General features: G+C 52.0%; 1 protein-coding gene across 1 annotated transcript in view; it reads right to left on the bottom strand.

Moving 5' to 3' along the window:
- EPHB2 (EPH receptor B2) overlaps positions 1-27,490 on the bottom strand; it is a 109,193-nt gene that overhangs the window by 72,104 nt on the left and 9,599 nt on the right. Inside the window, exons 2-3 of the mRNA XM_044452361.1 lie at positions 14,462-14,526; positions 6,376-7,060 (exon numbers count right to left, since the gene is read on the bottom strand). Of these exons, the coding sequence (XP_044308296.1) occupies positions 6,376-7,060; positions 14,462-14,518 (742 nt within the window). The 5' untranslated portion in view covers positions 14,519-14,526. The remainder of the gene's footprint in view (positions 1-6,375; positions 7,061-14,461; positions 14,527-27,490) is intronic.

Genomic DNA, 27,490 nt, shown 5'->3' with positions numbered 1-27,490 from the left:
GAACAACTTCTGCGCGCATCTCTGCCGCGGCTGGGTGTTCACCGCAAGCTGGAGGATGGGGGTGGGCGGTCCCTCCGCGGGGACCCCGGTGGAAAATAATCCCTCCCTGGAGGGCAGGCGGGGCCTTCCAGCGGGCAGCAGATGCCAACCCATTCCCCGCAGGTCCCGACACATCGCTGCTCAAGCCCAAACACCAGGGGCTTCCACTTGGGCAGTAGCTGAAGCCTGGGAGTCAAGCCCCCCGCCCCCCGGTTCCCTTTCCCCCTCGATCCAGCTCTTCGGCTGCACCGTTCACCACAACTTGAATCCAGCAGGATTCCTGGAGCAGAACTTGGGAGTTCAGAATAATTTGGGGCTGGTGGTCACCTTCTGTTGGAATTCCTCCCCCACTTTGCTGGAAATACAGAATGTCAAACAAGCAAACCACCCTTGAGAAGCCCGTTTAAAGTCTGCAGCAGTGGCTTGATTTTCACCCACTGTGAAGCATTTTCCAGGTTGCTGTCTCTTAAATTCTGGGGTTGATCTTAGTGCTGGCGCCTCCACGGATGTGCCATGGCAGCAATGTACAGGCTCAGAGTTCCGTTGCTGATATTCTAATCCTGCCTTTCCTGCTGGAATTAAACTGGGGGGGGTGGGGGGAATGAGGCTATCATAATTCAGGAGCATCCTGAGAAGGCAAATCTCGCTGCAGCAGGCAACTGTGCTGGGGAAAGTCAAAGGCAGAGGGAGGGTAGACTAAAACTGAGATGGCTCCATTCCCTTAAGGGGGCTGCAGGAGTGAGTTTATGGAGCTGCAGCAATGAAACTCTCTGAAACAATGCCCTGCACCTTTAGGGTGCATCATATACACCAGGGCTTCACCCTGCCATCGTCTTCCTTGCCCAGGCGACAGACAGTTCAGCCCCTTCCAGGGCTGTCCCATCATCATCGGTTCTCATTGCTCCAGAGAACTGAGAGGGCGACACGAACGGTCCAGTGGAGCGAGCCCAGCCTGGATGAGGTCACATGTCCACAATCAAAGCATCTCTCAAATATTTTATGGAGGACTCCCTTCAAAATTTACTCTGATCCACTTGGGTCTGCTTTGGCATTTCCTACAAGCACAGTTATGTCAATGGAAGAGAAGCTGAGGTGAACACTTTCCCCATCCAGATGTTTTCCTGCTCCGTTTCCTGATAACAAAAATGGAGGGATTTGGGCAATTTTCAGCACAAAATGCAGAAGGTTCAGGAGACAGTGCTGGTGGTTCTCCAGAAGGTTGCTAGCTACCATTATTACATTGTGGAAGTGCGGAGTTGCCACTGCCTTCCACTCCCCAAAAGTATTTTTAGGGAGTAGTTTTGCCAAAGCAAACATGCCTTCTGCAAGCAAAACTGTGGATCTGAAATTGAGGTGTGGGTGCACTCTGACGCGAAGCAGCCTGAAGGCAGCTGTTTGTTAACTCTCAGCTCTTCATTTTTGTTTCAATCAGCTGGGTCTTCCAATCTGCATGGCCTCTTGGGAGCATCGCCATCTTGGCTTCAAAGGATGGCCTTGCTCAAGGGGGTGTCAGAAAAATTTGGAGTATTTGGAGCAGTAGTTGTCTCTGAAAGGATCGACAACACCCTTGGCTGGAACCCATCCACCCTGGAAAGCTGCTGGCTGGTCTCCTGCAAACTGTGGGTCGCCGAGAATTCGGGATAAGACTGTTCTTGCTTTCTAGCTGCTGCCTCCCCTTCCACTTGATGGTTCTTTGGTTACTTGCGAAGGAATCTGCTTGTAGCAGAAAGAACATTTTCTGGGCTGCTGCTACATTATCTCGTTACTTCTGAGAGTACACCTACGTTCTGTGTTCTATTAACTGACTGGTTGATGCGGCTTTTCCCAAAAAATTGTAGGAGTTAAAGCTTTGTCAGGGTAGGTTCCTTAGAAGGTTGAACTGGAGAGCAGACACGCTGCAGGTGTGCAGGTAGCAGATTCAGGCACAGGCCGGAGTCAGCATCTGAAGGAAGGTGAGAGGAGCTCTTTGTGCAGATGCTGCATCTCTGTGGCTTCCCTGTGGCCCTCGGATGCCCGCATCACCAAGGCTGAACTGAGAGTCAGCTTCCAGTCCGCTTGGCTGTGGCGCATGGGATGGAGGAGCTCCCCCGTGTCCTTAGGTTCAGGCAGCAAAAGGACACCCCGTCCTGCTGAGGAGTCCAGCTCCTTCCCAGCATCCCTCCCAGCAAAAGGACACCCCGTCCCGCTGAGGAGTCCAGCTCCTTCCCAGCATCACTGGGTTGAGAACAGGCTGAGCTTTGAGCCTTAGATGTACAGGCCAACACCTTTCACTGGAGGCATCAGAGTTTGGGGGTCACTTACCCCTGTCCTCGGGCAGCAATGGAGGTCCATCCCTGCTGGGTTTATCTGACAGAGGCACCTGCCAACAGCAGCCCTATTCCTAGGAGCAGCTGCCAGTTTCACTTCCCACAGTGCCCCCAAGGCAGCACTGTGCCCAGGCATTCTGGGAAATCAGAAGGGTCGCTGCCACAGAGCTGGCCCCCAGCACTGGCTGGAGGACCACAAAAAAACCGTGGGAGGACGGGCACCGTTTGGGGTACTCATGTAGGGGCAGGGGGTGCCTGCCGTCGTGGGGAGCTATGGGTATTAAAAGCAGGAGGGGACCTAGAGAAGGGGCAGCCCAAGGGGTGGACCGCCAAGGGTGATGCTTGGAGAGCTACCTGCACAAGCAGGTGTTCCTGGGTTCCCGAGTCCCCTTGCCCCTGCCTTGGCTAACCATTTCTTCCCAAGACTCTAACATCCTGTGCAAGCCAAGACCTTGGAAAGCAGAGGGACACTTGCAGGGTATGAGGACGGATCTGCAGCGGACCTCCAGCCAGTCCCTTCCGGCATCTGGCTCCAGGCTCCCCCTCTAAGGCCGTCTGTCCATCACGATGGTGTGGAGCTCGGATTGAAGGCTGTTCCTGGACCAACGGCTGCCATGATCTTCCCCAAAGCTTCTTTGTAATCTTCTGCAGCCGCCACCCAATAACAGGGATGAGCTCTGGAATGCTGGCACTAAAGGCAGAATCGTGCCAACCACATTCAAGGGGATGGTTTAACCGGGCCTAATTTGTCATTCCCCGGCCTAGAGGGAGAGCCAAATGGAAACGTGCATATGCACAACCGTTCTGGATCTCGTTATCCCCAGGTTCCGCTTGGCTTTGCGTTCTTCCAAGCACCAGGAAGTGCCTCGCCTTGCCTCGTTGGCTCAGCCGAAGGCTGAGTCAGCCACTCTATCCGGCCGTGAGCTCAGAGTGATTCAAACCACTGGCATCACGTGCCTCTGACCAAACTCTCTCGTTGTGGTATGGACAACGGACCTGGCATGATGCTACGTGGCTCGCATCTTCTGGTGGGACACCTTGGTTCTGGAGCAGGGTGGACGGGTGCCAAGCAGCACTCCATGGTCCAATGCTCTAGCCGCTCAGCCAGGTCAGGATGAAACCCAAAAGAGGGAAGGGGGGAATCCAGCTGGTGCCCTAAAGGAGGCACAAAGGTTGGGCCCCGTGGCGTTGACGCACCACGGAGCAGACCTGCTGTTCAGCAGAACTGCAAAGCGCTGGAATCTCAGCTGAGAGAGGAGGTCACTCCTGAGCAGGAGAGCGATTCAGCCCATAGAAACACGCTCCGTGGAAGCACCTCCCCTCAGATAAGCTGGCAAGGTGGTCTCGAGGCACAGAGACCCCTTTTGCAAGCATCCGACATCTGCATGACCAGCAGAGCTGCTAGGTTCCAACTCCCACCTTCTCGACCTTCCAGTGGAAACATTGCGAGCTGTCCTACATCAGCTCCAAGTAGCTCAGAGCCTGCCGACTTCTATTTAGCAGCAGGTTTTGCAGAGATGTGCCCAGAGATGTTGGGGTTGAACTTGAGGCCATTTCTGTGCGGAGCATGTGTTTTGCTGCTCAGCTCTGGCCCTTGAACCCAGCTGGCTCCTCAGGCATGTCTTGCCAACCTCTCTATTGCTCAAGCAGGGGTCTAGTATGGTTCCCAACTTTCTTCAGTCCAACTACGTCACATCACGCCTGCTGGGAAGTTCTGGGGCCGACAGAGGAAGGGGTTTTCTATGGGAAACGTCATCTTCAAGGCATCTGGGCAGGCCAGGCCATTTCCCCCCTAGTTAACTCAGTCAGCGGAGATGACGGAGAGGCAAGAAAATGGGGTTGTTACTGAGTGGTGCAAAGTCCTAGCGAGAAACTACCATGCAGGAGCTACGCCGGCTTGCAAAGACAGAAAAGGACCTTTCTAGGCTGTCTGAGCCACAAACGGGGTCAGTCCACAACTCATATTCCATCACCCAAAACAAAGCCATGCTCTGGGTCAACCAGCACAGCAACGGACCCCGAGAAGAGCAAAACGGCCGACCAACTCTGAGGCACGCATGGATTCCCACTGAAAAGGATGCATTCTGCATACTCCTTTACACCAAGAGCTGAGGCCGAACACTTTGCTTTGCACCTGGTCACACGATTCCCAGAGCACCAAGGAGCAACACCATTTGAACAAAAGAAAGATGAGAGAGAGACCAAGGCTCGCGATTACCCTGCTCTGAATGAGTCCACCCAGATTCTGAAGCCTTTGATACGTATGCTTTGAACACCAACTTTTAGAGGCAGGCTCATGTTTTTCTGCTCTGGGGGGCCTTTGGGAATATAGCAGGACCCCCATATCTGCTGTCTCAGTTATCACAGTTTCACTTAGCCAAGGCTGACCATCAGCACCTCCATTTGTGAAGGCTGGGGTGCAAAGAAGTGGACCAACTTTTCCCCCACATAAGTGGAAAGACTGCTAATACCTCTAGGGAAAGATTTTAAATACCTCTTTAAAAGACATTTTAATATTTATCAGTCACTGCCAAACCCTCCACTTAGGACAAGAGAACCTGGAGGAATGTTGTCCACGGGGTCACGAGGAGTCAGACACGACTTTGCCACTCAACAACAAACCCTCCACTCATATTGCTTTTAATGTAATTTCATCCAGTTTTATATTAATTTATGCCATTGTTTTAAGGTTTTATAAAGTATTTTAATTGTCTGTCTGCCGCCTAGAGATGTCATGGGCGAAATAGGGGGCATATAAATGTTTAAATATCTCTAGGGAACTACGTGCTCAACTTGGGTTTGCCACACACTTTGTCTAGCCAGTCTGACTCACCTGTTTGTTTCTCAGTGGCCACAATGTGTGTAGAAATATTTGCAGTTTTTCCCTAGAGAAATGCACATTTTCCACTTGGGTGGGGGTCCTGCCCAGAACACCCACAAATGCACTTGCTACTATCTGCCATTTCAGGCATCTTCTGGGGGGCTTGGAACCTCTCCCCCCATGGATATGAGGTCCAGCTGTGAGATTGCACTGGACTCATTCTGCCTCCTATACCATGCTGATTGTCATTTCAATAGTCACATCGTATATAATTTTAATATTGCAGCTATTGCGCATTTATTTTTAACTTAAGCATATTTCAATTAATGCTGTAATGGCTCCATTTTTTTACTGTCATAAACCACTTTGAGTTCCAGTATTGGGAACAGGAATAATAGTAATTTTCCTGGGAATTTCCTTTACCACTCGAAGTACGTAACGAAACTCTGCAGCTGCATAAATGGGTATGCAATTAAAGTATCATTTTGTTGTTCAAGCCCAAGACACTAAGTCTAGTTCAGAAACTGTTAAACAATCGATACCTTAAAAATCAAATCAAAACTTTTGCTTTGCTTTGCGCATACAGTGTCAAGTATGCAACCGATGGGTTCGATTCAGATAAAAGGTTGGAAGGGAATTGGAAGCCATGATATGGTACAGTTGAAATTATGAGTCGATTTCAGAGAACTAAACACCTTCCTTTCATTTTGCTTTCTTTGTGAATTTGTAATCGCTGAGCCAATTCCAAGTTGCTGTACGTACAGACCAGGTTCACATGGCCTCTGAAGTGACGAGTCCTCCAGAGCCCATGGCCTGTGGGAAGACTGTGGGGGGCTAAGCAAACCCCCCCAGCCATCCACCTGGCCCATTCCAGATGTTGCGATACATGCCCAGCGAGGTTCACAAGGAGGATCCATCAGCACTTGACCACCTGTTCAGGAGTGGCGAACACGCCATCATGACTTAGTCTGCAGAACATGAAAGTGGCTATGAACCCGCCTCCCCTTCTTTTTCCCTCATCCTGTGCACCAACTAGAGCTGCTGAGCCACCTGCAGCCCTCCAGCTCCTTCGAGCCTCAACTGCTACCAGCCCCAGCATGACCGGCACTTGTGGATTGTGGGAGCCATCACCTCAAACTTCTGAAGGCCACCAGGTTGAAGGCAATGCTACAGAATCGCCGGAAATCGTGTCTCTGGAAGGCCACCTACCTCTGCAGATGGTCCCGTTCTCCACCGATTCGTAGCCAGGCTTGCACATGCAGCGTCCAATGGGAACCAGCCACTCCCCGTCCCCATTGCAGTACAATTTAATGGGCACATCCACCTCCTCGGCGTTGGGGATGCAGGACCCCCGCGCTGCCACCAGTGACGTGCTCTCAGCTCCAGAGAGCGTCTCCTGGAAAATGGCCCCGTTCTGGATGACGCGCGGGCACTTGCGGTAGAAGACGCGGACGGCGATCAGGGACATGCAGCCTCCGTAGTCCTGGAAGGCCAGGTAGAAGCCATTCTTGGAGACGGGCCCAAAGCTGCGCACCTCTGTGTTGATTTTCATCACCCTGCCGCCGAGGTCCACCTGAGAGAAGCTCTCGTCCGCAGCAATGGTGTCCACTTTCACCCAGGGGTTCTCCATCCAAGTGGGGAACGTTTTGGTGGCGGTGTCATAGTCAGACTCGTAGTAGTAGAGGTTGAAGGTCTCCTTGCAAGATCCCGGGACGTTGGGGATGCTGCTGCAGTCCCTGACCGAAAATTTCATCTCCACGTGAATCCGGTGGGCCCCTCTCCGCCGGATGTACTTGGTCCGCAGCCAGTTGTTCTGGCTGGATTCAAAGACGTTGCATACCTGGTAAGTCCTGATCGTGTTCATGTTCTCATCGTAGCCGCTCACTTCTTCCCACTGCGGAAAGGACAGACGGAAAGTCACCGTGCTGCATCCGCAGCCCCGAAGCTGCCCGTCATGCACTGTTCCGGACTAGGGTTGGGGGTTTGCGGAGGCAAGCACGCCGACACCCCCAACCCAGCTGCCTGGAACCCATCCAAACACCCACAGCCGGTTTGCTACTTCAGGAAAGACAGTGTTTCAGCCGGTGTGAACACCTTTTGCAGGTCTGGCTCTCTGAGAAGCTGCTTTGCCCGATGCCCCTTGGGTCAGGCAGAGGCCAGAAGATCCCACCCCATTTGCCTGGGTCTCCCTGCACCCTTCGGCCCCTGGAGCAACAGCCTCTCTGGTGAATGACTGCTCAGCATCAAAGGTGGGTAGCTATTAAGAGGCTCCCTCAGGGCTAGATGCAGCTGATGTGGCCCACCGGCACCCTCACAGCTGCAAACACGTCCTCAGGCGGTTCCGGGGAACCCTGCAGCCCCATGGAAGAGATTCCCTGCCTGGCAAGCAAGCAGTGTGAAGCGCAACCTGGGACAGCAGGTGCCACTGCTAATGCACTGCTCTGGTGTGTGGAGCCGCTGCTCACCCTCCACCCAGGGAAACCTTGCTCCTTCGACTCCTCAGATCCACCCTGAGACCCCTCTCAGCCTCTCCTTTCCTCCCTGCGGCCTCACGGACCCTCCTAAGGATGCTTCTAGCCCTGTTCTCTGCCTCAGCTTCCCTCATCCTCTGCTTCCTTTCCCTGGTCCATGCCCAGTTCACACAGATCCTGGGAAACACAAGCATTTTGCAAAGAAGTTGAGGGCGGCTGTCATTCAGAAGAAGGCATTGCCTTTGCTGCCCCAGCAGGCAAACCTTGATCTGAGGGACTAAAGCAACCGGAGGGCAAGTTTTGGTTGAATGTTCAAGGAAGCTTCTGATTCTAAGGGCTAAGCGGGATGGGTGAGCTCCCCCTCCCAAGAGGTCTTCGAGGGAAGGTGGCCATCCGGCTTCTGGGATGCTCCAAGCTTTGGGAGCTTCTGCACTGCACTGATGGCCTTCACAGACCCCTACGTTTTAGCCCCCAGTCCACCTAGAATGCTCCGGTCCCACAAGATCCTAGCAGCTCCCAACTGGTTATGCGGACCGGCATTCAGATGTTGCTTCCTACGATGTGGTGAGAGGACCCTGGCTGGGCACAAAGCAGCTGTGGGAACAGGTGCAAGGTGAGTGCAGGTTAACCCCAACAATGTTGCAGAGGCCAACGCAGGTGTGTTAATTACATTGCTCTGTTTTCACATGCAGGCCGCCCTCAAGGAGCGATTCTGCGTTGCTGAAGGTTTTTCGCCATTTGCTGCTTCTGTAATTCATTTACACTGCAGCAGAAGCCTGGCCCGGCCCAGCTGCTGAGGCAGGCGCTTTAGCAAACTCACTGAACAACCCTCTTAAAAAAATGAATATTTAATCAGACAAGCCATCTCACAATGCATCTGGTTGTAGTTAGCAACCTCGATGCAATCCGGTCAGTGAGGTTTACTATCTGCAAGGATTGTTATCGAGGAAGGAGGAAGGAAACGGATATTGGCCTTTTTAAAAGAAGAAATGCTCCAAATCACCAAAGGTGAAGTAGCGATGGGCTGTTCTCAGGGAGAACTACCAGAAAATAGGGAGCGTCTCCGGTAAAGAGTGGGTGGCGGAGAGCCTCCACCAGAGCTGCTGTTTGTGCTGGCTGATCTCTCAAGGCTGGCTGATCCATCCGTCCCTCCAGCTCAAGGCAAGGCAAGGCAAGGCAAGGGACTCCTCTTTCTCCGGGCCCTTGGCAGCTTCGCTCGGTGCCTCCCTCGCCCGTCTTCCCCCTGTTGCAATGAGCAAAGTTCCGTCATCCCGCCCCGTCTCAGCAGCCAACCCTGCACCGTCTGCGGGGGGGAAAGCTTCTGCAACCGCAAGAAATCCAGCTAGCAAGGCCATCCTTTCACTCCTCACCCACAGGATCTGCTTGAGGGGGAAGGCCATCCGCCATCTCACATGGGTCGAGGCTGCAGAGTGATCCGTGGCCATGGAGGAACACAATGTTTTCCCCCTGCAGAGGAGGGCAGGATGCGCTCCAATGGAGCAAAGCTCAGGGAACCAAGATTTAGGGTGGGTGCCAGGAAGCACTTCCTGACAGTCAGGACCCCGAAGGTATGGAATGGGCTTCCAGGGGAGGTCGTTGAGGCCCCATCGGTGCGGGTGTTCAAAGATAGGCTGGACATGCACATGGTGGGCATGTCGTGAGCGGAGCCGGCTGGAGCCGGGGGTCAGACTAGATGGCCCGGGAGACCCCTTCTGTTTCTGTGTTTCTATGTCAGAAGCCTCGGCACAAAGGCTCTCTGGTCCACCAACCTGTTTTCTCAGTGGTCAGTCAGGAGGTCCTAGATCTAGCCTTGCTTGGATCTCCTTCTGCTGGTCCCCGTCACTGGGCCTCCAAGAGCAGACTGTCTCTGTTCCTGAAAGCTGCCCATGGCCAATAGGGCCACGAGCCACCCCACCCACGAATCCCCCTTCAATGCCGTCATTGCTGTGACCATCATATGCAGTGGTCACAAATTCCTACAGGTTGACTCTTGTGTCTGGTCTAAAAGCTCCTTTGAATGTCTCCAGCTTCCGCTATTATGAGAAAGGGAGGAAAAATTTGGCCAGAAGGAGCGATTCTGAATTGGGCTGGATGACCAAGAGAAGGTGCGACAAAGCAGGTACCATGTAAAACCTTGCTAAGCAACCTGGTGGCTGCCTTTTGAACTAACAGAAGCTTCTGGACTTTATTCAAAGACATCCCTGTGTAGAAGGCAAGGCAAGCTCTGATGCGTAAGCCTTTGCAACCGAAAACAGGGGACATTGTTCCCCTGTTGGTTTCCATTTCCGTCCCATTTCTCTTGTCATGCCCGTAGCTCCAACCGCTGTGGAAGCCGCTCGGGGAAAGCTCCTGTGCCTGTACTCTGGAAAACTTCCACATACCCACTCGGCACAATAGTTCTTGTAATAATGCTATCATCGGCTTCTGGTGTGCATTTTCCCCTGCCCTTTTGTTTCTGGTCCAACAGGGCCTGCAGCTGTTCGGAAGTCCAGCCTGCACGTTTAGATGCAGTGTGCCACCGAGCACCGGTTTCTAACGTAACGACAGCATTGTGGTGGAAGGGCTGTTGCGATCAAGCCCCTGCTCACAGGCTCCCAAGAAGCAGTTCACCATAGGAAACAGGGTGATGGGCCTGAATAAACAAATTCATTTGAAGGGAAATGGTGTTCTGCCTTTCCACTCCAAAATTGCTTGAGGCAGAAAAGGATCAACATGAGATAAAAGCAATTGCTTCATTAAAAAAGTTAAGGGCATAACAATCCACAGGCACTTTGGTTTACCAATGAATTCATGCCAGACTAGCCTAGCTGCAGCGTTTGCTAAGATGGGTCAGTGGAACCCCCATGAGAAGAGGCAGTCTACCTGGGCAGGACTATGCAACCAGACTACCCTCTGTGCAGTTCTGCCAGAGCGACGAATGGAAGCGGCATTGCCTGGTCTTACTCCAAGGCCGACCCACATGGGCTCCCAGCTCAGTGACACCTTTAGGGCAAGCATCCCTTCTTGCAAAGGCTTCTCCGAACTCCCAGGGAGCGACTCCACGGCTCTGCCTTGCCCTCCTCCGCCCAAGCCCCACTCAGAGCTGCTCGCCACACTCTCCTGCCATCAGCCGCCACGCTGTCTTTCCTGCGCGTTGCAATCCGCTTCCTCCCTGGCTAATGGATCGCGGTTCACGCCCTGCCACATCACGTAATTGCTGCTGCCAGAGGAATTCCACCCACATGACCCAAAGGCTGAGATTTACTGCCTGCCGGCAGGACTCCCAGCGCGAGAGGAACAATACCTAGCAGATGTCTGGCATGTTCCCAGCGCTCTGTGGACACTCTGGCTGCAGGCCTTACAGCGGCCCTGCAAGCTGGTCTTGTAAGCTTGTGCCCATACTGCAGAGGGGGAAGAGTGAGGCTGAGCCAATGGCCGCTTGCCCAAAGACACTCTCGCAGCATGGGGCTTAAGCCAAGGAGGACTGTGGCCTCCCAGCCTGCGGAAGCTGCTTGGCCCGGCCAGGGCCAGCTGGTGGGTGGGCAAGCCAAGAATCCAATCCTGGCTTGTAGGCGTGCGGATCTGTAGGTCCGAGCTTAAGTCCTTGGGGTCTGTGAGGGGACTCTGCTACACAGATGCTCCCAGGTGATGCGACCAGAGCCAAGCGGAAGGCACCCCCACCTGTGGGTGGATTTACAGGCATGCCGCTCCCGTGGTGTGGGTGCAAACTCAAATTCCCCAGAATTTGGAAGGCCACCCTCTATTCATAAACAGCTGGATTTACTGATACGATTAATAATTCCATTAGACCATCAGTACAGGCATTCTAGGCTAGGATGGACCGGCCTTCTCCTTTTTCCAGTTCAAGTTCACACTCCCACATTTCTGTATCAATTTGCGATGGTTCTTTCCCCCCGCAAAGAGCGGAGCTGGCCGGGTGTGTTCTGGGCAGTTCTTGGGTGATTCTGAGCAGAGCTTGAGGCATAAATGTGGCAAGCGGAAGCACCTTCCCCGCTTCGCAGCATGCCAGCGTCACTCGTGTTCTGCATCACTCGTAGCACCAGAGAAGGGGCCCCGCTCACGTTAACCCCTTCCTTGCCAGCGGCTGAAAATCCACCCAGCAGTCCATGCAAAGAAGCTTTTTCCTCACTGACCCATTGCTTTGCGAGAGGCTGAGACTCCTCCAGCCTCACCTGGCTGCAACCTGCAAGCCTCTGCCCCTTTCAAAATCCACGCTAAGCTTGCCTCTTACGTGCACTGCAGGGCGCGGTTTATTCAGGGCCTTTTCAGCAATGGCCCCAAGGTCTAAAGCAGCAGAGCTCGCTCCACCCCTTCCCTGGTAGATTATTGGTCACTAAGGTTGTGCCTTAATGACCAACGCAGTGTGTTCAAGCCCTGTAACATTTGTAAAGGTCTCTCCAGTTCTGGGTCCCCATCACAAGGGGATATGGCCAGGTTGGAGTCAGTGCAGCGTAGGGCCACAAGGTTGGTGGCCGGTTTGCAGGGAAAGCCATTTGAGGCGAGACTGAGGGAACTGGGTCTCTTCAGCCTGGAGAAGAAGAGACTCAGAGGGGACCTGTTGGCGACATACAGGTGTGTGAGGGGGAGTCACACGGAGGTGGGTGGAGACCTGTTCTCTCCTGCAGAGGAAGGCAGGATGCGCTCCAACGGAGCAAAGCTCAGGGAAGCAAGGTTCAATTTGGATGCCAGGAAGTACTTCCTGGCAGTTAGGACCCCGAGGGTGTGGAATGGGCTTCCACGGGAGGAGGTTGAGGCCCCATAGGTGCAGGTGTTCAAGGATAGGCTGGACATGCACATGGTGGGCATGTTGTGAGCGGAGCCGGCTGGAGCCGGGGGTCAGACTAGATGGCCCAGGAGACCCCTTCTGACTTGCTCTGTTTCTGTGTTTCTATATATCTACTTGTCTTTTGATGGAGTCATTGCTGGTACATTTCATCTGTACAATGTGTTCTGATTCAGTTTAAGACACACTTATGTGTTTTTCATGTTGTGAGCTGCCTTAAGGAGGGATAGAAATATTTTAAGAAATAAAATCAAACCGCTGGGAAGAAATTCCCTGCTTCCAACGGCTCATTTGGGAGACGGAGTGGGGGAGAAGGGGGATGCACCACTATCTATAAGCTACAGTGGAATCAGTAAGTGGGGGTTTAGCATATCTGAATTCAAGTCATATTTTGAAGTTATCTGCAGAAAATAAACATCTGTCTAAATTCCACATCACAACATATGTTCATTAGAATGTCTTTTCCCAACAGCCTCTTCTGCAAGATGCCCAAATGAAGAAAGACTCTGAGTTTCGCACAATAGCACCCACTCCATACCCCTCCAACACACATACCCCTCCATTAAACACATATTTTTAATCTGCCATGAAGTTAATTAATCAACTAATTGCTTTCATTAGTGCTGTCAGTCTTACTGGAATTATTATATGAGTTTATGGCATTGAACAAATTAGCAGTGAGCTTTGGTGTCTTGCTCCCTCTACATTTTAAGCAGAGGGCTCTGAAATTGGTTCAGGAAGGAGGGGGAGTTGTTTGCTAAAGCATGTTTGTTTGTTATATACATTCACTTAATATATTCATGTATTCATATAGTCTCTCGTGTGTTCTCTCTCTCCCCTCTCCATCAACAGAGAAGGGTACAGCCCTGCGTTGCATGCGGGTTCAATTCCCAGCACTATCTCCAGGAAAGGGTGGGGAAAGCCCTCCTCTGTGACCTGGAGGGCCACTGCCAGTCCGTGCAGGCATGCCTGGACATCCTCGGCTCAATGGCAGAGCCCCCCTTTGCCCGGAGAAGGTTCCCAGTTCATGCCTCAGCATCTCCCGGCAGGTTTGGGGAAGACTGCCTGCCTGCAAATGCTGTTCGACCAGAGCAGGCAAGGTCAAGCTTCCCAGATCCTTGGAGGAGGTGGCTCGCAGTGAGCATCCATAACTCAGTGCGAGAGCCCCTGCTCTGCATGCAAACTGTCCTGGTTTGGGACTCTGGAACCTCACTGAGTAACTGGGCTGAAGGACGCAGTGCGCCCGGCCTTCCCTGACTGAACGGGGGCTGTGGACAACTGTATCTTGCAAGCTTCCATGGTCTTCTGCAAGCCAATCGCGGGTTCTAGCACTCTGCTACGCAGCCTCCTTGGAAGCCAAAGCCCCATCCCCGCACGGGCCGCTGCAACTAGCAGCCTTCCTAATCAAGCAGTGAAAGATTTGCTCATACAGCAAAGAGGCGAGGACGGAGCCCAGCTTCTCCAGACAAAGCGTGCCCCCTGCCAGATTCTCCTGGCCCCATCAGGTCCAGCCCTCTCTACTGCAACTGGCAGGGGCTGTCCTGAGTTCTGCTAACAGCTCCCTGCCCCAGAGGGCTTACAGGCTAGGAAGAGACACGCAGAAGATCACAGAGGAAGGGCAGGGGTGTACAATATGTGACTGCTGAGGTACCATCTTGGAAGCCACCATACGAAGTGAGTCCATGGTTCTGTCTAGCCCAGTGCTGTCTGTAAGGATTGCCTCCAGGGCTTTTGGCCAAGATCCTTCCCAGCTCAATCCCTGGACATCTGAACCAGGAGTGGAATTTTTTGCAAGCTGTTCTGCATGTGACACGTTATGGAGCTGTGACCCCTTCCCACCAAAGTGAGAATTCAAATTCTCTCAACTTCTTCCACCAAGAAATCCCAACCTATCTTGACCGGAGCACCAAAGAACCACCTGAGACTACTTCGCATCCTTCTGTTTCTCTGTTCTTCCTTCCTGCTTTGGGGTAGCTATTGGCCCAGGAGGGCTCCCCCACTACCACCTGTGCTCACCCCTTCCCCAGTTTGTTTGACTCACCCCTGATGGTGGGTGCACCGTCCATCCAAGTTCTGCAGTTGCCGTGGTAGAATCCATCAGGGTTTCTACAGAAAGGAGGAGTAAAAATACAGAGTCAGAGACCACCTTCTCGTCCAGCCCAAAGCAATCTCCTCCTTGTCTTCTGGCCCCAAGCAAGGGAAGAAAGCAAGTGCAGTGTTCGCTAGCCTGCTGCAGCTCAGGAAAAAAAGCCCAGCTCGGCACTCCTCAAAGTACAGTAATAGGATTTCAGGTCAGTTGAAGTCAAAAGGCAAAAATCCTTTCACACATGCACCAGGCAATGACACCAGAAATAGAAACATAGGAACAGAGAAACAGAGAGGGTCAGAAGGGTCCTCCCAGGCCATCTAGTCTGACCCCCGGCTCCAGACGGCTCGCTCATGACATGCCCACCATGTGCACGTCCAGCCTATCCTTGAACACCCGCACCGATGGGGCCTCCACGACCTCTCGCGAATGCCCATTCCACACCCTTGAAGTCCTAACGGTCAGGAAGTGCTTCCTGGCATCTAAATGGAACCTTGGTTCCCTGAGCTTTGCTCCGTTGGAGCGCGTCCTTCAAAATCCATACGGGTTTTGAAGCTGCAAGGTTTGATATGGGTTATGTGGGATACTGAACCTGCTTTCTCAAAGGAAGAGGAGGTCATTAAACACCTTGGAATCTACCTGAACGGGGTAGGTACAATTACGCCAGAGACATGTTTGTCTCCTGGCTGGAGCTGATACGCAAGATCAAGAATGTGTGAAAGCTGGCTTGCATGGTTACTGATGCAAATTTGGGATGGCTGAGAAATTTACACTTCTTATCCCCATTTGGACTGACTTGACCTGTGATAGTCAGAATTTGGGGTGAGGAATGCTGGGAATTGTAGTTCTTCTCTGTCTGAACATTCATCAGATTGTGCTGTTCGTTACCAGTGGCTTTTGCACTTCCTGGATCTTCTGATTAGCTGTTGGCTCAATCAAATGATCAAAGCAGCTCAAAAATAGGTTGAAAGGAAATGAATTTTGAAAGCTATGTTTTGAGAGGCTATACATTCTGCAGATATATGTTTTGGTACAGTTCTTAAATACAGATTAAAGCAGAAACAGAACGGAACAAACTTGTGTGGAAATACATGGAGAAGCAACACGAAGCCAGATGTGAGCTGATTTCCACATCACCAGCGCAAATGCACCCACCAAACACAACATGAATCCCAATACATAAAGGTGGTGTATATATTTATTGCTTCTATATACCATTCAATAGCAGTAGACGGCTCCCAGAATGGCTCACCATGCATAAATGTTTTAAACAAATAAATAGCACAAGACCATTCACTTACAGGAGCGAACCTACCCACTGGGGTAAAAGTTTTTGCTTTATTTTTCCTGAAAATGCCCAATCTCATCTAACACAGCTTGGATTCCAAACGGCCATGGATAATTGGTTAGGGGTGAACTTTCGGAATGGTCAGGCCATGCAAAGTCACCATTTTTCTCAGCGTTAGCATCCTCCAGTCAGAGTGAAGAGTCTGGGGACTGAAAGCAGTAGGTGGGCAGGAGTCACCCTCTCGGCCCCTCCTGCCCATGTATTTATCTGCAGATCTGCACGCTGCAGCCGGCATTCAAAATAAATCTGCAGCTGATGGGAACAGGCAGATGTAAGGCTGGCTTGCTTCCCAGCAGGAGCTGCGGCACTTCCCCCCCGGCCCCGTTAGCCAAGTGGGCCCGTCCTTCCCACAATGATGGGCTTTTCATTAAACGTTTGTGCCAGAGCTGGCCCCGCTCCAGCCTGGAAGAGATGCCAGGTCCGAATCCTGCCCCAGAAGGAGCAGGGCAGCCGTCTTGCTGATAAACACGCGGCTTTCTGAGACAAGGGTGCTGAATAGAGGGGAGGTGGGGTGGAGACTTGTGAGCCTTCAGCCAGCCCAGCCTGAGGGAAAATTGCAAAACGTATCTCAAGGCTGAGTTGTTGTGGGCAGCATTCCCAGACGAGGGACTGGAGGAAGCTGCGGAGGGCGAGGAATTCGGAAAGCATTGTGCCTCACGGAGAGCCTGAGCTCCCCCACCCATGTCTCTGCCCCCCGTCCGGCCTCATTCAGGGGACTTCTCCTCATCCCTGTCTCAGGCTGAGGAATTCAGCAGGGGCGGGCTCCCCTTTGGCATCGTTACCTCATTAAATAAGGTGTCCCTATTGACATCGGGTCTCCCCCCTTGCAATGAACTATACTGAGTGGAATTAATTGCCCAGATAATTAAAGGCTTCGCTTTCTTCTTCTTCTTTTTTCAGGGCTCGATTCCCTCAAGTGCAAACGGCAGTCGCTCCGCCCGCAAAGCCGCCGCGGCACACGACCCGCTGCAGCCGGCCACGCCAAGGCGCAAAGTGGGGCCGCACAGGACGGAGGGCCCTTCCGAGCTGGGTTCTGCCGCCCCAGGGACTCCTGGGTTCGCCCCTCGCTAATGTGGCCTGGGGTCAAGTGGCAGACGTTCCACGGGACTGGCCCACGGCCAACCTCCGAGTCCGCCTGCACTTGAGAAAAGCGTCCCCTCTTCTTGGAGGTCGCCTGCAGAGGCAGGACCATGAAGTCCGCAGCGGACAGTAGGATGATTAGTTGGCCTTCTGCTCTCTCTGCCCCTCCGTGGGAAATCCCACGGTGGCCAGAAGAATCGGTCTGCCTCCTTTGCTGCAGACACATCCTTCTTCCCAACAGACAAAAGTTTGGAGCCAAAAGCGAATGACAATAAACCAATACAGCTCCTTCCCACTGCAGTTAGGTATTTGCTCTTGGCTTTCTGCACGCCTTCGACTGCCAAGTGCTCCAGATCTGTCTTAGAATCATAGAATAGTAGGGCTGGAAGGGGTCATGAAGGCCATCTAGTCCACCCCCCTGCTGTTGCAGGACACCAGTTTGCACCATCCCACTCAGATGGCTGTCCGGTTTCTTTCGAATGTCTCCAGTGTGGGAGAGCCCCCCACCTCTCCAGGCAGCTGGTCCCACTGGTGTATTGATCTGGCCATGAGGAAGCTTTTCCTGATGTCCAGCCTGAATCTGGGTTGCCACAGCTTGAACTGATAATTCCCTGTTCTACACTCTGGCATTAGCCCGAAGATGGGTGCTAGTTCTGTTGGGGTGTCTTCCCAACTTTTGACGGGCAAGGGGGTGACAAGGGAAGGAAAGGGAACTCGCTCTGGGCTCCGCTCCTGATGGGAGTGTGTGTATTGATCTATAGCAGCAAGAACGCCACAGCTGAGGATGGGCGCACGTGTGAGGGGAAAGGGTTCTGGTTTGGACGGGCTTCCCTCTGACCAAGCAGGGCCTGTTTTTCCAAGGTGCTGATGTGCTTCCACAGGTGCAGTGCAGGCTGGACCATATGTAGAAGCAATGCCAGAAGGACTCAACACAAACACTCCCACTTCTTTCCATGGTTCAAGGAAGAATCTGCAGGATGCTCAGTTCTTTACAACTAAGAACTATTTCCATTTTCCAAACCAGGAAAGCTTTGGGGAAATGTTCCCAAATACTCAATTTTGGGAGCACAGAAATCTGCCTTGTACAAGCTCTTGGAGGCTTGTCCATCAAGCTTGTTGCTGCATCTATCTTAACTGGCAATCTCCAGTTCTCAGGTGAAGAAGCATCTTTCCCATCACCTGGTACCTGATCTTTTTATCCAGAGATGCCTCAGACAGAACCTTGGACCTTTGTGCATGCAAAGTGTGCACTCTGCCATCAAGTCACGTTCCTTCTCTGAGACTAAAGATGTTAGTCCTCATGGTTCTGTGCAAGGGGCTGAGCTAAACAGGAGTACCAGGACCTGTGTCCTAATGAGTCAAGTTGTTGGTCTGTCTAGCTCTGTGTTCCCTGGATAAATCTTTCCAGGGCACCAAGCTGAGAGGCCTTCTCATCTTCCGCTACATTGTCCTCTTAACTGGGGATGATGGTAACCCATGATGGGGCCCTTCACATGCATTCCGTGATCAATGTTGGAAGCTTCCTTGGAGCAGGACAGAACCTTTTGCACATCCCACCCAGTAATGTCGACTCAAGCCAAGCCAGCAGGCTTTTTTCCACACATGGGAGAGCTGATGCCTGGCTTAGCGGCAAGAGGGCTGGGCTGGGACTCAGGAGGTCCGGGTTCTAGTCCCCACTCAGCCATGAAGCCCTTTGGGTACCTTTGGGCCAATCACTACCTCTCAGCCTCACCTACCTCGCAGGGTTGTTGTGAGGATGAAATGGAGAGGAGAAGGACCTTGGAAAACACCTTGGATCCCTTAAAGAGGAGGAAAAGCTGGGTATTGTCATTATATTTACTCCCTGCTCATCCCCAAGGTATAACCACTGTGTCTTCATCCTCCTCTTACGTGTATACGCACAAAATCCTAGCACCAGATTTCACTCAACTATTAAATGCAAAAACATTAAGAATTACAGAAGGCAACAAAATGCCATTTCAGTCACGTTGCCCTGGCCATGCTCAGCTCAATCAAAGGCAAGTCCCCCGTTGCCTGTTTCTGTAATCTGCTACCTCTCTTTTCATTAGCTTCTCCCATGTCCACGCCCTGGGCTGATGTTTCACTGGGGCACCAAGACAGTGGTGGAAAAAATGGAATAAAAGGTACATCGCACAGATCTGGTGGTTACAAGACAAAGAGGGAGACCCTGGGGTTTGTGAGGACGTATCCCAATCGGGGCATCAATCGCTCTGACAATGAACTCTAACCATAAAGATGGGGCCCCTGCGAAACATCGGGATAATCCCTCATGCTCAAGGAAGCCCTGTGGTTTACAGAAGTACATTTTAAAAACTAAAATAAAGTCAGGTTGTAAGAAAGCCCAGTCCGGCGAGAATTTAGCACAGAAAGTTCTGTGTTCGAAAAGAAAGGCAGAATGTTGGCGGGAGGGGGAGATGGCTGTGCCCTAGGCGCTAACAAGTTTTAGTGTTCTGGAGAAAGGCTGGTGGGCCAGAATGTGAGCAGGAGCACCTGCTAAAGCCCAAATGCCGCAAAAGGGGATTTCCTCTTTTGTTGCTTCTGGTGCCTGGAGGTGAGCTTTGTTCTGAGCTGATCACCTCTAGCTGCGGCTGCTGGTGAGGCAGTGGGGAAGATGCAGGTTTTGGGCAGTGCAGAAATATACAAATAGCTTCTTTAGTGAGCTTTATGTTGGGGGAAATAAAGATCTGCAGGAGGAGAGGAGAATGTGTCTTTTTAGAAAGAGCAATCTTTCCCCCGGACATTCAGGAAAAGGGAAGCTTTATTATTATGGTTATTACTGTTGTTACTCTTGATTTCATTTCTATACCCTCCTCCAATATCTAGCCAGTTCACAGCAGTTCCTGGTTTCTTTGCTGGTGACACAGCGTCGCTTTGCACAGGAGAGCTGATGCTCACGGCTTCCAATCTGACAGCTGTCTAGTCCCCCGCCGTCCATCACCGGACTGCTGTCGGAAACAGCCCTTAATATTCTTCAGCCGCACACCTGGCGTCCCTGCCTTGCTGTCTAGGGAACAGATGGATTTCCGTCCTCTAAGCTAGGGTGGCCAGCACCTTTTCCTGGCCCTTCTCAGCGGCCTGACAGATGGGAATTATGCCACAAGCAGGTAATTCAGTCAGTTTCTGGGCAGGCGGAATGACGGAGGAAACGGCGGCTGCTAGCCAGACAGGTGATGCCGTCAATTTCTGGTCTGTGCCAGTTCCACCACTGTTCCCACACAGCTCTCTTCCATTCCCAGATCTGCATCAGCCGCATGTAATTTGCATGCAATTTGCCTGCAATTCACTGTAGTGTATGCATTTTCCACACAGCTACTCCTAATACATACATTTCTATATAATACTTTCCCTGATACATTGCCTTGAAACACTATTTGCCCTTTTCCACCTTTTGCTGAGTTACAACCTGGAATTAAAATAGTTGAGTTAACATGGTTACCATTTGATGTATGTCAACACTGTGAATGTGCCACACACACACACACACACACACACACACACACACGGGGGGGGGGGTTCTTCAAAGTTTCCACACTTTTTAAACTCTATTACTAAGAATTTAAAAAACAAATAACATCACTTTTCTACACAGCCACCTTCCTTTGTGATACATTTTTCCCCAGCATTGTACCGACTTTTTAATGCCACCAGCAAATATATATATATATATATATATATATATATATATATATATATATAAAATATTTCTAAAATATGCAAGTATGGAAACTTTCTGAAGACTCCTCGCGTGCGTGTGTGTGTGTGTGTGTGTGTGTAATTGTGGCACGAAAGTTAAGTAACCTGCACTCATTGGTTGCAAAAGGATTTACTGCCAAGCTGAAATTTGATCAAGCACCTTTGACAGCAATTACAGGTATGTGTCTTCTCAGGTAAGTTCTCCAGTTCTCTCAGGCTGGACGGGAATCCTAGTTGAACCTAGCGACTTTCAAGTCTTCCTACTGATTCTCGGTCAGATTGTGGCCTGAACTTTGAGTGGGACATTGTGAAATATTCCCTTTTCGTTTGTTTTTAAACCCTTCCGGGGTTACCTTCGCTGTGTTTAGGGTCATTGCCCTGTTGGAAGATGACTCTCCACGCCGGTCCCAGTTCTCCGGCAAACGGGAACATGGTTTCCTCTAGAAAGGGCTCTGGGTCTTTCCCCCTGTGCTTCATCCATCTTGTCCTCAATCCTGCCCATTTCCCCATTCCTGCCATGGAAAACATCCTTACAATGAGATGCCGACACCGCCTCGCTTCCCCTTGGGGATGGTCATCTCAGTGCAAGGAGCAGAGCTGGCCTTGCACCCCACACGGCATCTTGCATCAAAGCCAAAATGTCAGTCGTGGTCTCTTCAGCCCCCTGCTTACACACCTTTTCGCAAACTCCATCTGGATTTGGATATGGGTATGTTTCAGCAACGATTGGCTTTCTTCTCATCGCAATCCCATACAGCCCAGTGTTGTGAAGGAGCCAGCTAACACTTGTCCGAACAAACGGCTTCTCCCATCTCACCTTTACCTTTGCCCTCTGGGGAGAAGCCTTCCTCGCCTAGTCACTGAATTTTGTGGATGGCTTCCCGAAGCAGAGCTGTGGTTAAGCCCTATTTTTTCCCCACTTTGTAAGAATGGATTCAAATGTGCTACAGGGGATGTTTATAGTTTGGGATATATTTTTATAGCCCAGCCCTGCTAGGTGTTTCTATAGAATTTGATCCTGGAACTGTTTGGCTAGTTCCTTGGTCTTCATGATGCTCTTTGTTCTGATAGGCACACCCTGGGGCCTTCCAGGGATGGATGTATTTACTCTGAGATCTCGTGGCAAGGGAATCGCACCCGAGTGGATTTCATGCAGCTGCATGCGTCCATATGTGACATCTGGAAGCGGTGGGTCACACCAGAACTTGCTGAGCTATGTCACAGCAAAGCAGGGTGAAGGGCTCGGCTTGGTTCACTCGGTTTTGGGGCCACATAAAAATGTTTTGCACATTCACAGGGTCAAGAGTCCTGCATGCATTCGGGGGTAACAGCACCAATGAAATCCATCTTCATTCCAGGTGGTAACACAACCAAGTGTGGAAAAGTCAAATGCGTAATGAATACTTCTGCAAGGCATTTCTATATTACTTCTAAGCGGAGGGTGGCAATGCAAAATTCAGAGGGCAGTGCCGTCCAAAGGATAACAGCTTGATTCATCCAGGAAGTGTGGATGATGATGATGATGATAAATTATTAGGCTGCTTCTCTTAAAAATGAGGACCCAATGAAATTATTTCCTAGCCCTAGCTGGTACACTCGGGCTGTGCAGGAATCACCTCCCACTTTTCCCAGCCCCTTCTGCCTGAGCAAAACAGGGGTGAAAAATGAACGTCACAACACATGTTCACGCACGTGCAGCTCTTACAGTTGCAGGGCCTGCCCCAAATCATCTTTCCTCTCCTTAACACTGAGCGAGCTCACAGGCCGTCGTGCTCGCAGCAGAGGCTGCTGCTCTGCTCAAAAGCCCTTTTAAAAGCAGCATGGGGAGTATCGCTGCGTGATGATGTCGCGGCTGCCTGGCCCGGGTGCAGCTTCCCCACATTGCGTCATCTTGGAGTCAGGTTTCCGGCGCCCGTGTGAAGAGGAGGGTCAGGGATGGAGAACGCAGGCAGACAGCTCTTTAAACTGCAGGGGAGCCCCCCATGTGGAGGGTCTCCCATCTCGGCACTGGCCTCACACCCGCCCATCTGCAGCCCCAATTTGCCCCATGGGGCCACTGAATGTTCTGCTCATGGAATGCTTTGCCCAGAACTAATGCGGTGCGTGGAGCTCTTGCTAGAGGCCAGGGTGGGCTCCCTGCCTAGCTTGGTTGGGAGGGAGCAGGTGTGCCCTCCACCCCATTTCAAGGCTGGCTCTTCTCCAAGCAGGCATCGTTTTCTTCCCTGCCTCGAGGATCCCCTGACTTCTCAGGCTGGATGAGGGGCAGCTCCGGGACTGGCCCTTTAACACCACCCATCCCTGCCGTGGATCAGTGCTCTGGTTTCACCGGCCTTCCTGGGCCAGGAGGCGGTGGGCAAACTTCCTGCTGCATTTTGTTTGTTTATTTTTCGATTTATCTCCTGCCTTTTTCCTACAAAGGGCTCAAGGCAGCTTGCATCATTCTCCTCCTCCATCTTAGCCCCACAACAACAACCCTGTGAGGTAGGCTGGGCCGAGAGTCTGACTGGCCCAAAGTCACCCAGTGGGCTCCATGGCCGAGTGGGGACTCGAACCCGGATCCTCTGAGTCCCAGGCCCGTGCTCTTCACCACTGCACCACACTGGCTCACTGCATCCTCTGAATGCAGGCACTAATGTTGGAGATCAGGGAATTGTGAGCAATCTGTCTAGGAATCCTTTGGACTCCCTGGGATCAGCTACCCGGGCTCTGGCCAGCTTTGCAGCAGCCCAGGGTCCACGTTCCTGTGACCACAGATCTGGAATTGAGACCCCCGCACTGCACAAGTGGCACCCAGCTTCCATGCCCATGCAGAATTTTCCTGCCCAGGCATTTCATGCAGAAGCAAGTAAGTACCTAAATTAAAATAAACTTTCTGCATCACCAGAGTGATGCATCCTATGGTTGCTGGAGTTTTAAGAAAGCAAGAGCCCCCCCCCCCCTCCCCCCGCTTCCCTCACGGGACTAGAGGTCCGTGAACAGCTTCCAAGAAATTGAAGCAGAGCAACTCAGAAGGATCAAGTCAAGTTGCAGCAACCCAGATTCAGGCTGGGCGTCAGGAAAAGCTTCCTCACTATCAGAGCAATATGGCAGTGGGACCAGCTGCCTGGAGAGGTGGGGGGCTCTCCCACACCAGAGACATTCAGGGAGAACCTGGACAGCCCTCTGACTGGGATGGTGTGACTTGGCGTCCTGCAACAGCAGGGGGTTGGACTCGATGGTCTCTGTGGCCCCTTCCTACTCTACTATTCTATGATTCTATGAACTTGCGAAGGCCTCCATATTCTCACGTTCCCCGCAGTTCGTATCCAGTGACTTGCTAACAGGCATCGAGAGACAATTTGTCCCCTATGGATTGGTCCGATCTCCCTTTGACAGTCAAAAGCACTTCCCGGCACCCATCCTGTGGCAGCAGATTTGCACTGCTGGGTACTGGATAAAGAGAGATTTTCATTTTCTCCATCCTCAGCTCACTGCCCAGCAGTTTTACTTGTGCTATGAGGGAGAGAGGGAAAAAAATCTCCCTTCACATTCTGGATGCATTGATGTACATCAGAATTCTTTGAGCTTCAAGCATCCTTCTTCCCTCAGTGGCCAATGAGATGCCTCCGGGAAGCCAGTGGGATCCCTCCTGCATGGGAGGAATTCCCCCCGCACAAGCAACCTAGCACCTCAGGGTTCTGCCTTACTTGTCTCATGGATGTGCTGAAGGTTGCCAGGCAAGGACGTGTTTGTGTGCTTGTGTGCCTGTGCGCAGGGAGAGGGAAGCTTCCTTTCATGTGAGCCCCACCTGTAGCCTGAAACGACAGCACCGAAGCATGGGAAAAGGCAGTTCAGTGAAAACTCGGTCTGGTGACATTTAACGGAGCTATTCTGGGCACCAAAAGCACGCTTCCCCGATGCAGGATTCCCTTTATTCTTTTGGCATGCCACAAGTATGTCTGCCGTGCGATTAAGGTTTTTCATGTTGGCAGGCTGAGCAGAGAGCGTTGCTTGCTTGGGACTGTGTGAAAGCTACGCCTGGGTGCTGTACACCATAAAAAGACGGGGGGAAACTTGGGAGCAAAGCATGTTATTTGTTGGTTGGATTTCTAGAAGGCCCAACAGCTGAAGATGTCCACGTCCACCAGCCAAAGTCCCGCTTGGTGACAAAATGGGTCGCCCCAGAGGCGCTGGAGAATGAGGCAAAGCTGCTGGGTCTGTCTGAAGGGACCATGGCCGGCCGCCTTCCAGGAAGAAAGCTCGGCGCTCCCGCATCGCATGTCACCTTCAGGAAGGGGATTCCTGCTCCTGAGTCTTCCTGTTTCCCCCCAGTCACATCTGCCTTGCGGGAAATTAGCATGCAGTGGCTCTTGTCCCAGCCATAAAAGCCCAGGAGAACCCAAACAAACGGCAGTCTGGCGAGCCAGCCAAATTGGGGGCGGTGGCTTTCACTTTGGAATTGCTATTCAGGCCTTGTTCGTGGCCGCTTCCCCAGTTTGGGAGCGGGGAGGGGGCCGAGGGGAACAGCAACCCGTGACTATCCCTGCCCTGCTTCCTGCAACTCCTGGAGCTCAGACAATGGTGGCATTCTCCCAACCCGAATTTCTGCACAGAACTGAACGGAACCCAGGATCTGTGCGCAGTCTCACCGGATCAGGCCAAGGAACTCCCTAGTCCAGCAGCCTGTTTTCCCATGAAGGGTAAGAGGCAGAGTGTGAAGGTAACTCTTCTCCTCAGCTGCATGTCCCCTGCATTTGGCACCCTAAGATAGACTGCCACTGAGCATGGGGGCTCTATCATTCTCGGCACTGGAAAACTTATTCTCCATCCAAGCAGTCAGGAACGTTAAGCTGTGCCCTCTCCACCCCATCGAGGGCCTGGCTGTCCCCTTGGAAAGATGCCGGCAGCAGATCCAACAACCAGTGACCACCCAGAAATAAGTCCTGATTCCCTTTTTCAGGAGTCATGCCATTGTGAAGAGACGCCCCCACCTAAAAAAACCCCTCCCACCACCTCCCACATCCTCCAAAGCCTGCGAACCTCCATACTTGGGCAGAACCCCAGCGCCAAATGCAGGATTCTTGGGTTTAATGGACTGTTTATAGAGTCGTTTTTACTGGGAGGATGGGTAACCTAATCCCAGTGCCGATGTTTCTCCAACTCTTCTGTGTGGTTCAGCCATGATTCAATTGCTGGCAAGGTCCCACGGCCCATAAAATAAAGAGCCCCAGGGATGTGGCGATCCAATGAATCAAGCTGTTTGGGGGTGGAGGGGTGGGGGGCTCAGAACAGCGCTGGATTTGCTGGAGGTAGGCAGCCGACAAGGAACTTCGCTGGAGGGCTTCTTTTGCTCCCCAGATGGCTCAGGTCCTTTCGCACCTACGAAAAGTGACAGGATCCCGACAGCCACCCAACCTCTTCACCTGGGTGTCATCCTGGAACTGCCAAGACCCAGGTTCAAGTTTCTATTTGGCTCTAAAACTTAGTGGGTGACTGTGTGTTAAGGACTCTCTTACAGCTTCACCCACCTCACAAGGTTGTTGTGCGGACAAAACGGCACAAGGAGGAGCTATACCTGCAACCTTGATATTTTATTATATCACCTCTATTGCTTTCCTCTACAGGAACGCTCAGTTTGTGGAATGGTATGAGGCGAGACTGAGGGAACTGGGCCTTCTCAGCCAGGAGGAGACTCGGAGGGGCTCTGTTGGCGACATACATGTCTGTGAGGGGGTGTCACACGGAGGTGGGGAGAGACCTGTTCTCCCCTGCAGAGGAAGGCAGGACGCGCTCCGACAGAGCAAAGGTCAGGGAACCGAGGTTCCATTTGGTTGCCTGGAAGCACTTCCTGACAGTCGGGACCCCGAGGGTGTGGAATGGGCTTCCACGAGAGGCCGTTGAGGCCCCATCGGTGTAGGTGTTCAAGGATAGGCTGGACATGCACATGGTGGGCATGTCGTGAGCGAGCCGGCTGGAGTCAGGGGTCAGACTAGATGGCCCGGGAGACCCCTTCTGACTCACTCTGTTCCTATGTTAAGAAATCTGCTGCCAATGAGATGGCAAAAGTGCTGTTACATTTCCTAATGTTACTGTGCCTCAAAAATACAACAGTTTTGACTGCCTGTCTCACAATCGATATCAGAGATGCTGCAACAGTTCGGCAAAGGACAGATCAAACAATCAAGGGATACGAGAATCTTTCCTCGGACATAATATGAATTCAATGCCTTTTGATTTTCTTCAGAAAAACATGTCCAAAGGCACACTAGGAGAAAGGGTGATAAAATTAACACTGTAGAGAAGAGCAGGGCTGGAAAAATCCTGTTTTCTCCATCTTCCGCAATACCAAAGCATGACTCACTGAGTGGAGTTGACAGAGATGTGTTTAGGACAGACAATAGGACATGCTCTTTATGTGAATCACCGTGGAACCTCAGGCCACCTGATAATGGGGATCTGCAGTGGATTTGCAAACCGTAAATAAAAGGGAATAACTTTGATCTAATTCTGTTGTGTCCTGAGTCAAAGAAGGCTTCCTGGAGTAGAACTTTGGGCCCCTTGTTACAGGAAGGAAGTAGCCAGGTTGGAGTCAGTGCAGCGCAGGGCCACAAGGTTGGTGGCCAGTTTGCAGGGGATGGGGGATGAGGCGAGACTGAGGGAACTGGGCCTCTTCAGCCTGGAGAAGAGGAGACTCAGAGGGGATCTGTTGGCGACATACAGGTATGTGAGGGGGTGTCACACGGAGGTGGGTAGAGGCCTGTTCTCCCCTGCAGAGGAAGGCAGGACGCGCTCCAACAGAGCAAAGCTCAGGGAGCCAAGGTTCCATTTGGATGCCAGGAAGCACTTCCTGACAGTCGGGACCC

Source organism: Varanus komodoensis, unplaced genomic scaffold, assembly GCF_004798865.1.
Source record: "Varanus komodoensis strain SLA01 unplaced genomic scaffold, ASM479886v1 scaffold71, whole genome shotgun sequence".
NCBI classification, from domain to species: Eukaryota; Metazoa; Chordata; class Lepidosauria; order Squamata; family Varanidae; genus Varanus; species Varanus komodoensis.
The sequence above is the reverse complement of the archived record's forward strand: the minus strand, read 5'-3'. Positions and strand labels throughout refer to the sequence as shown.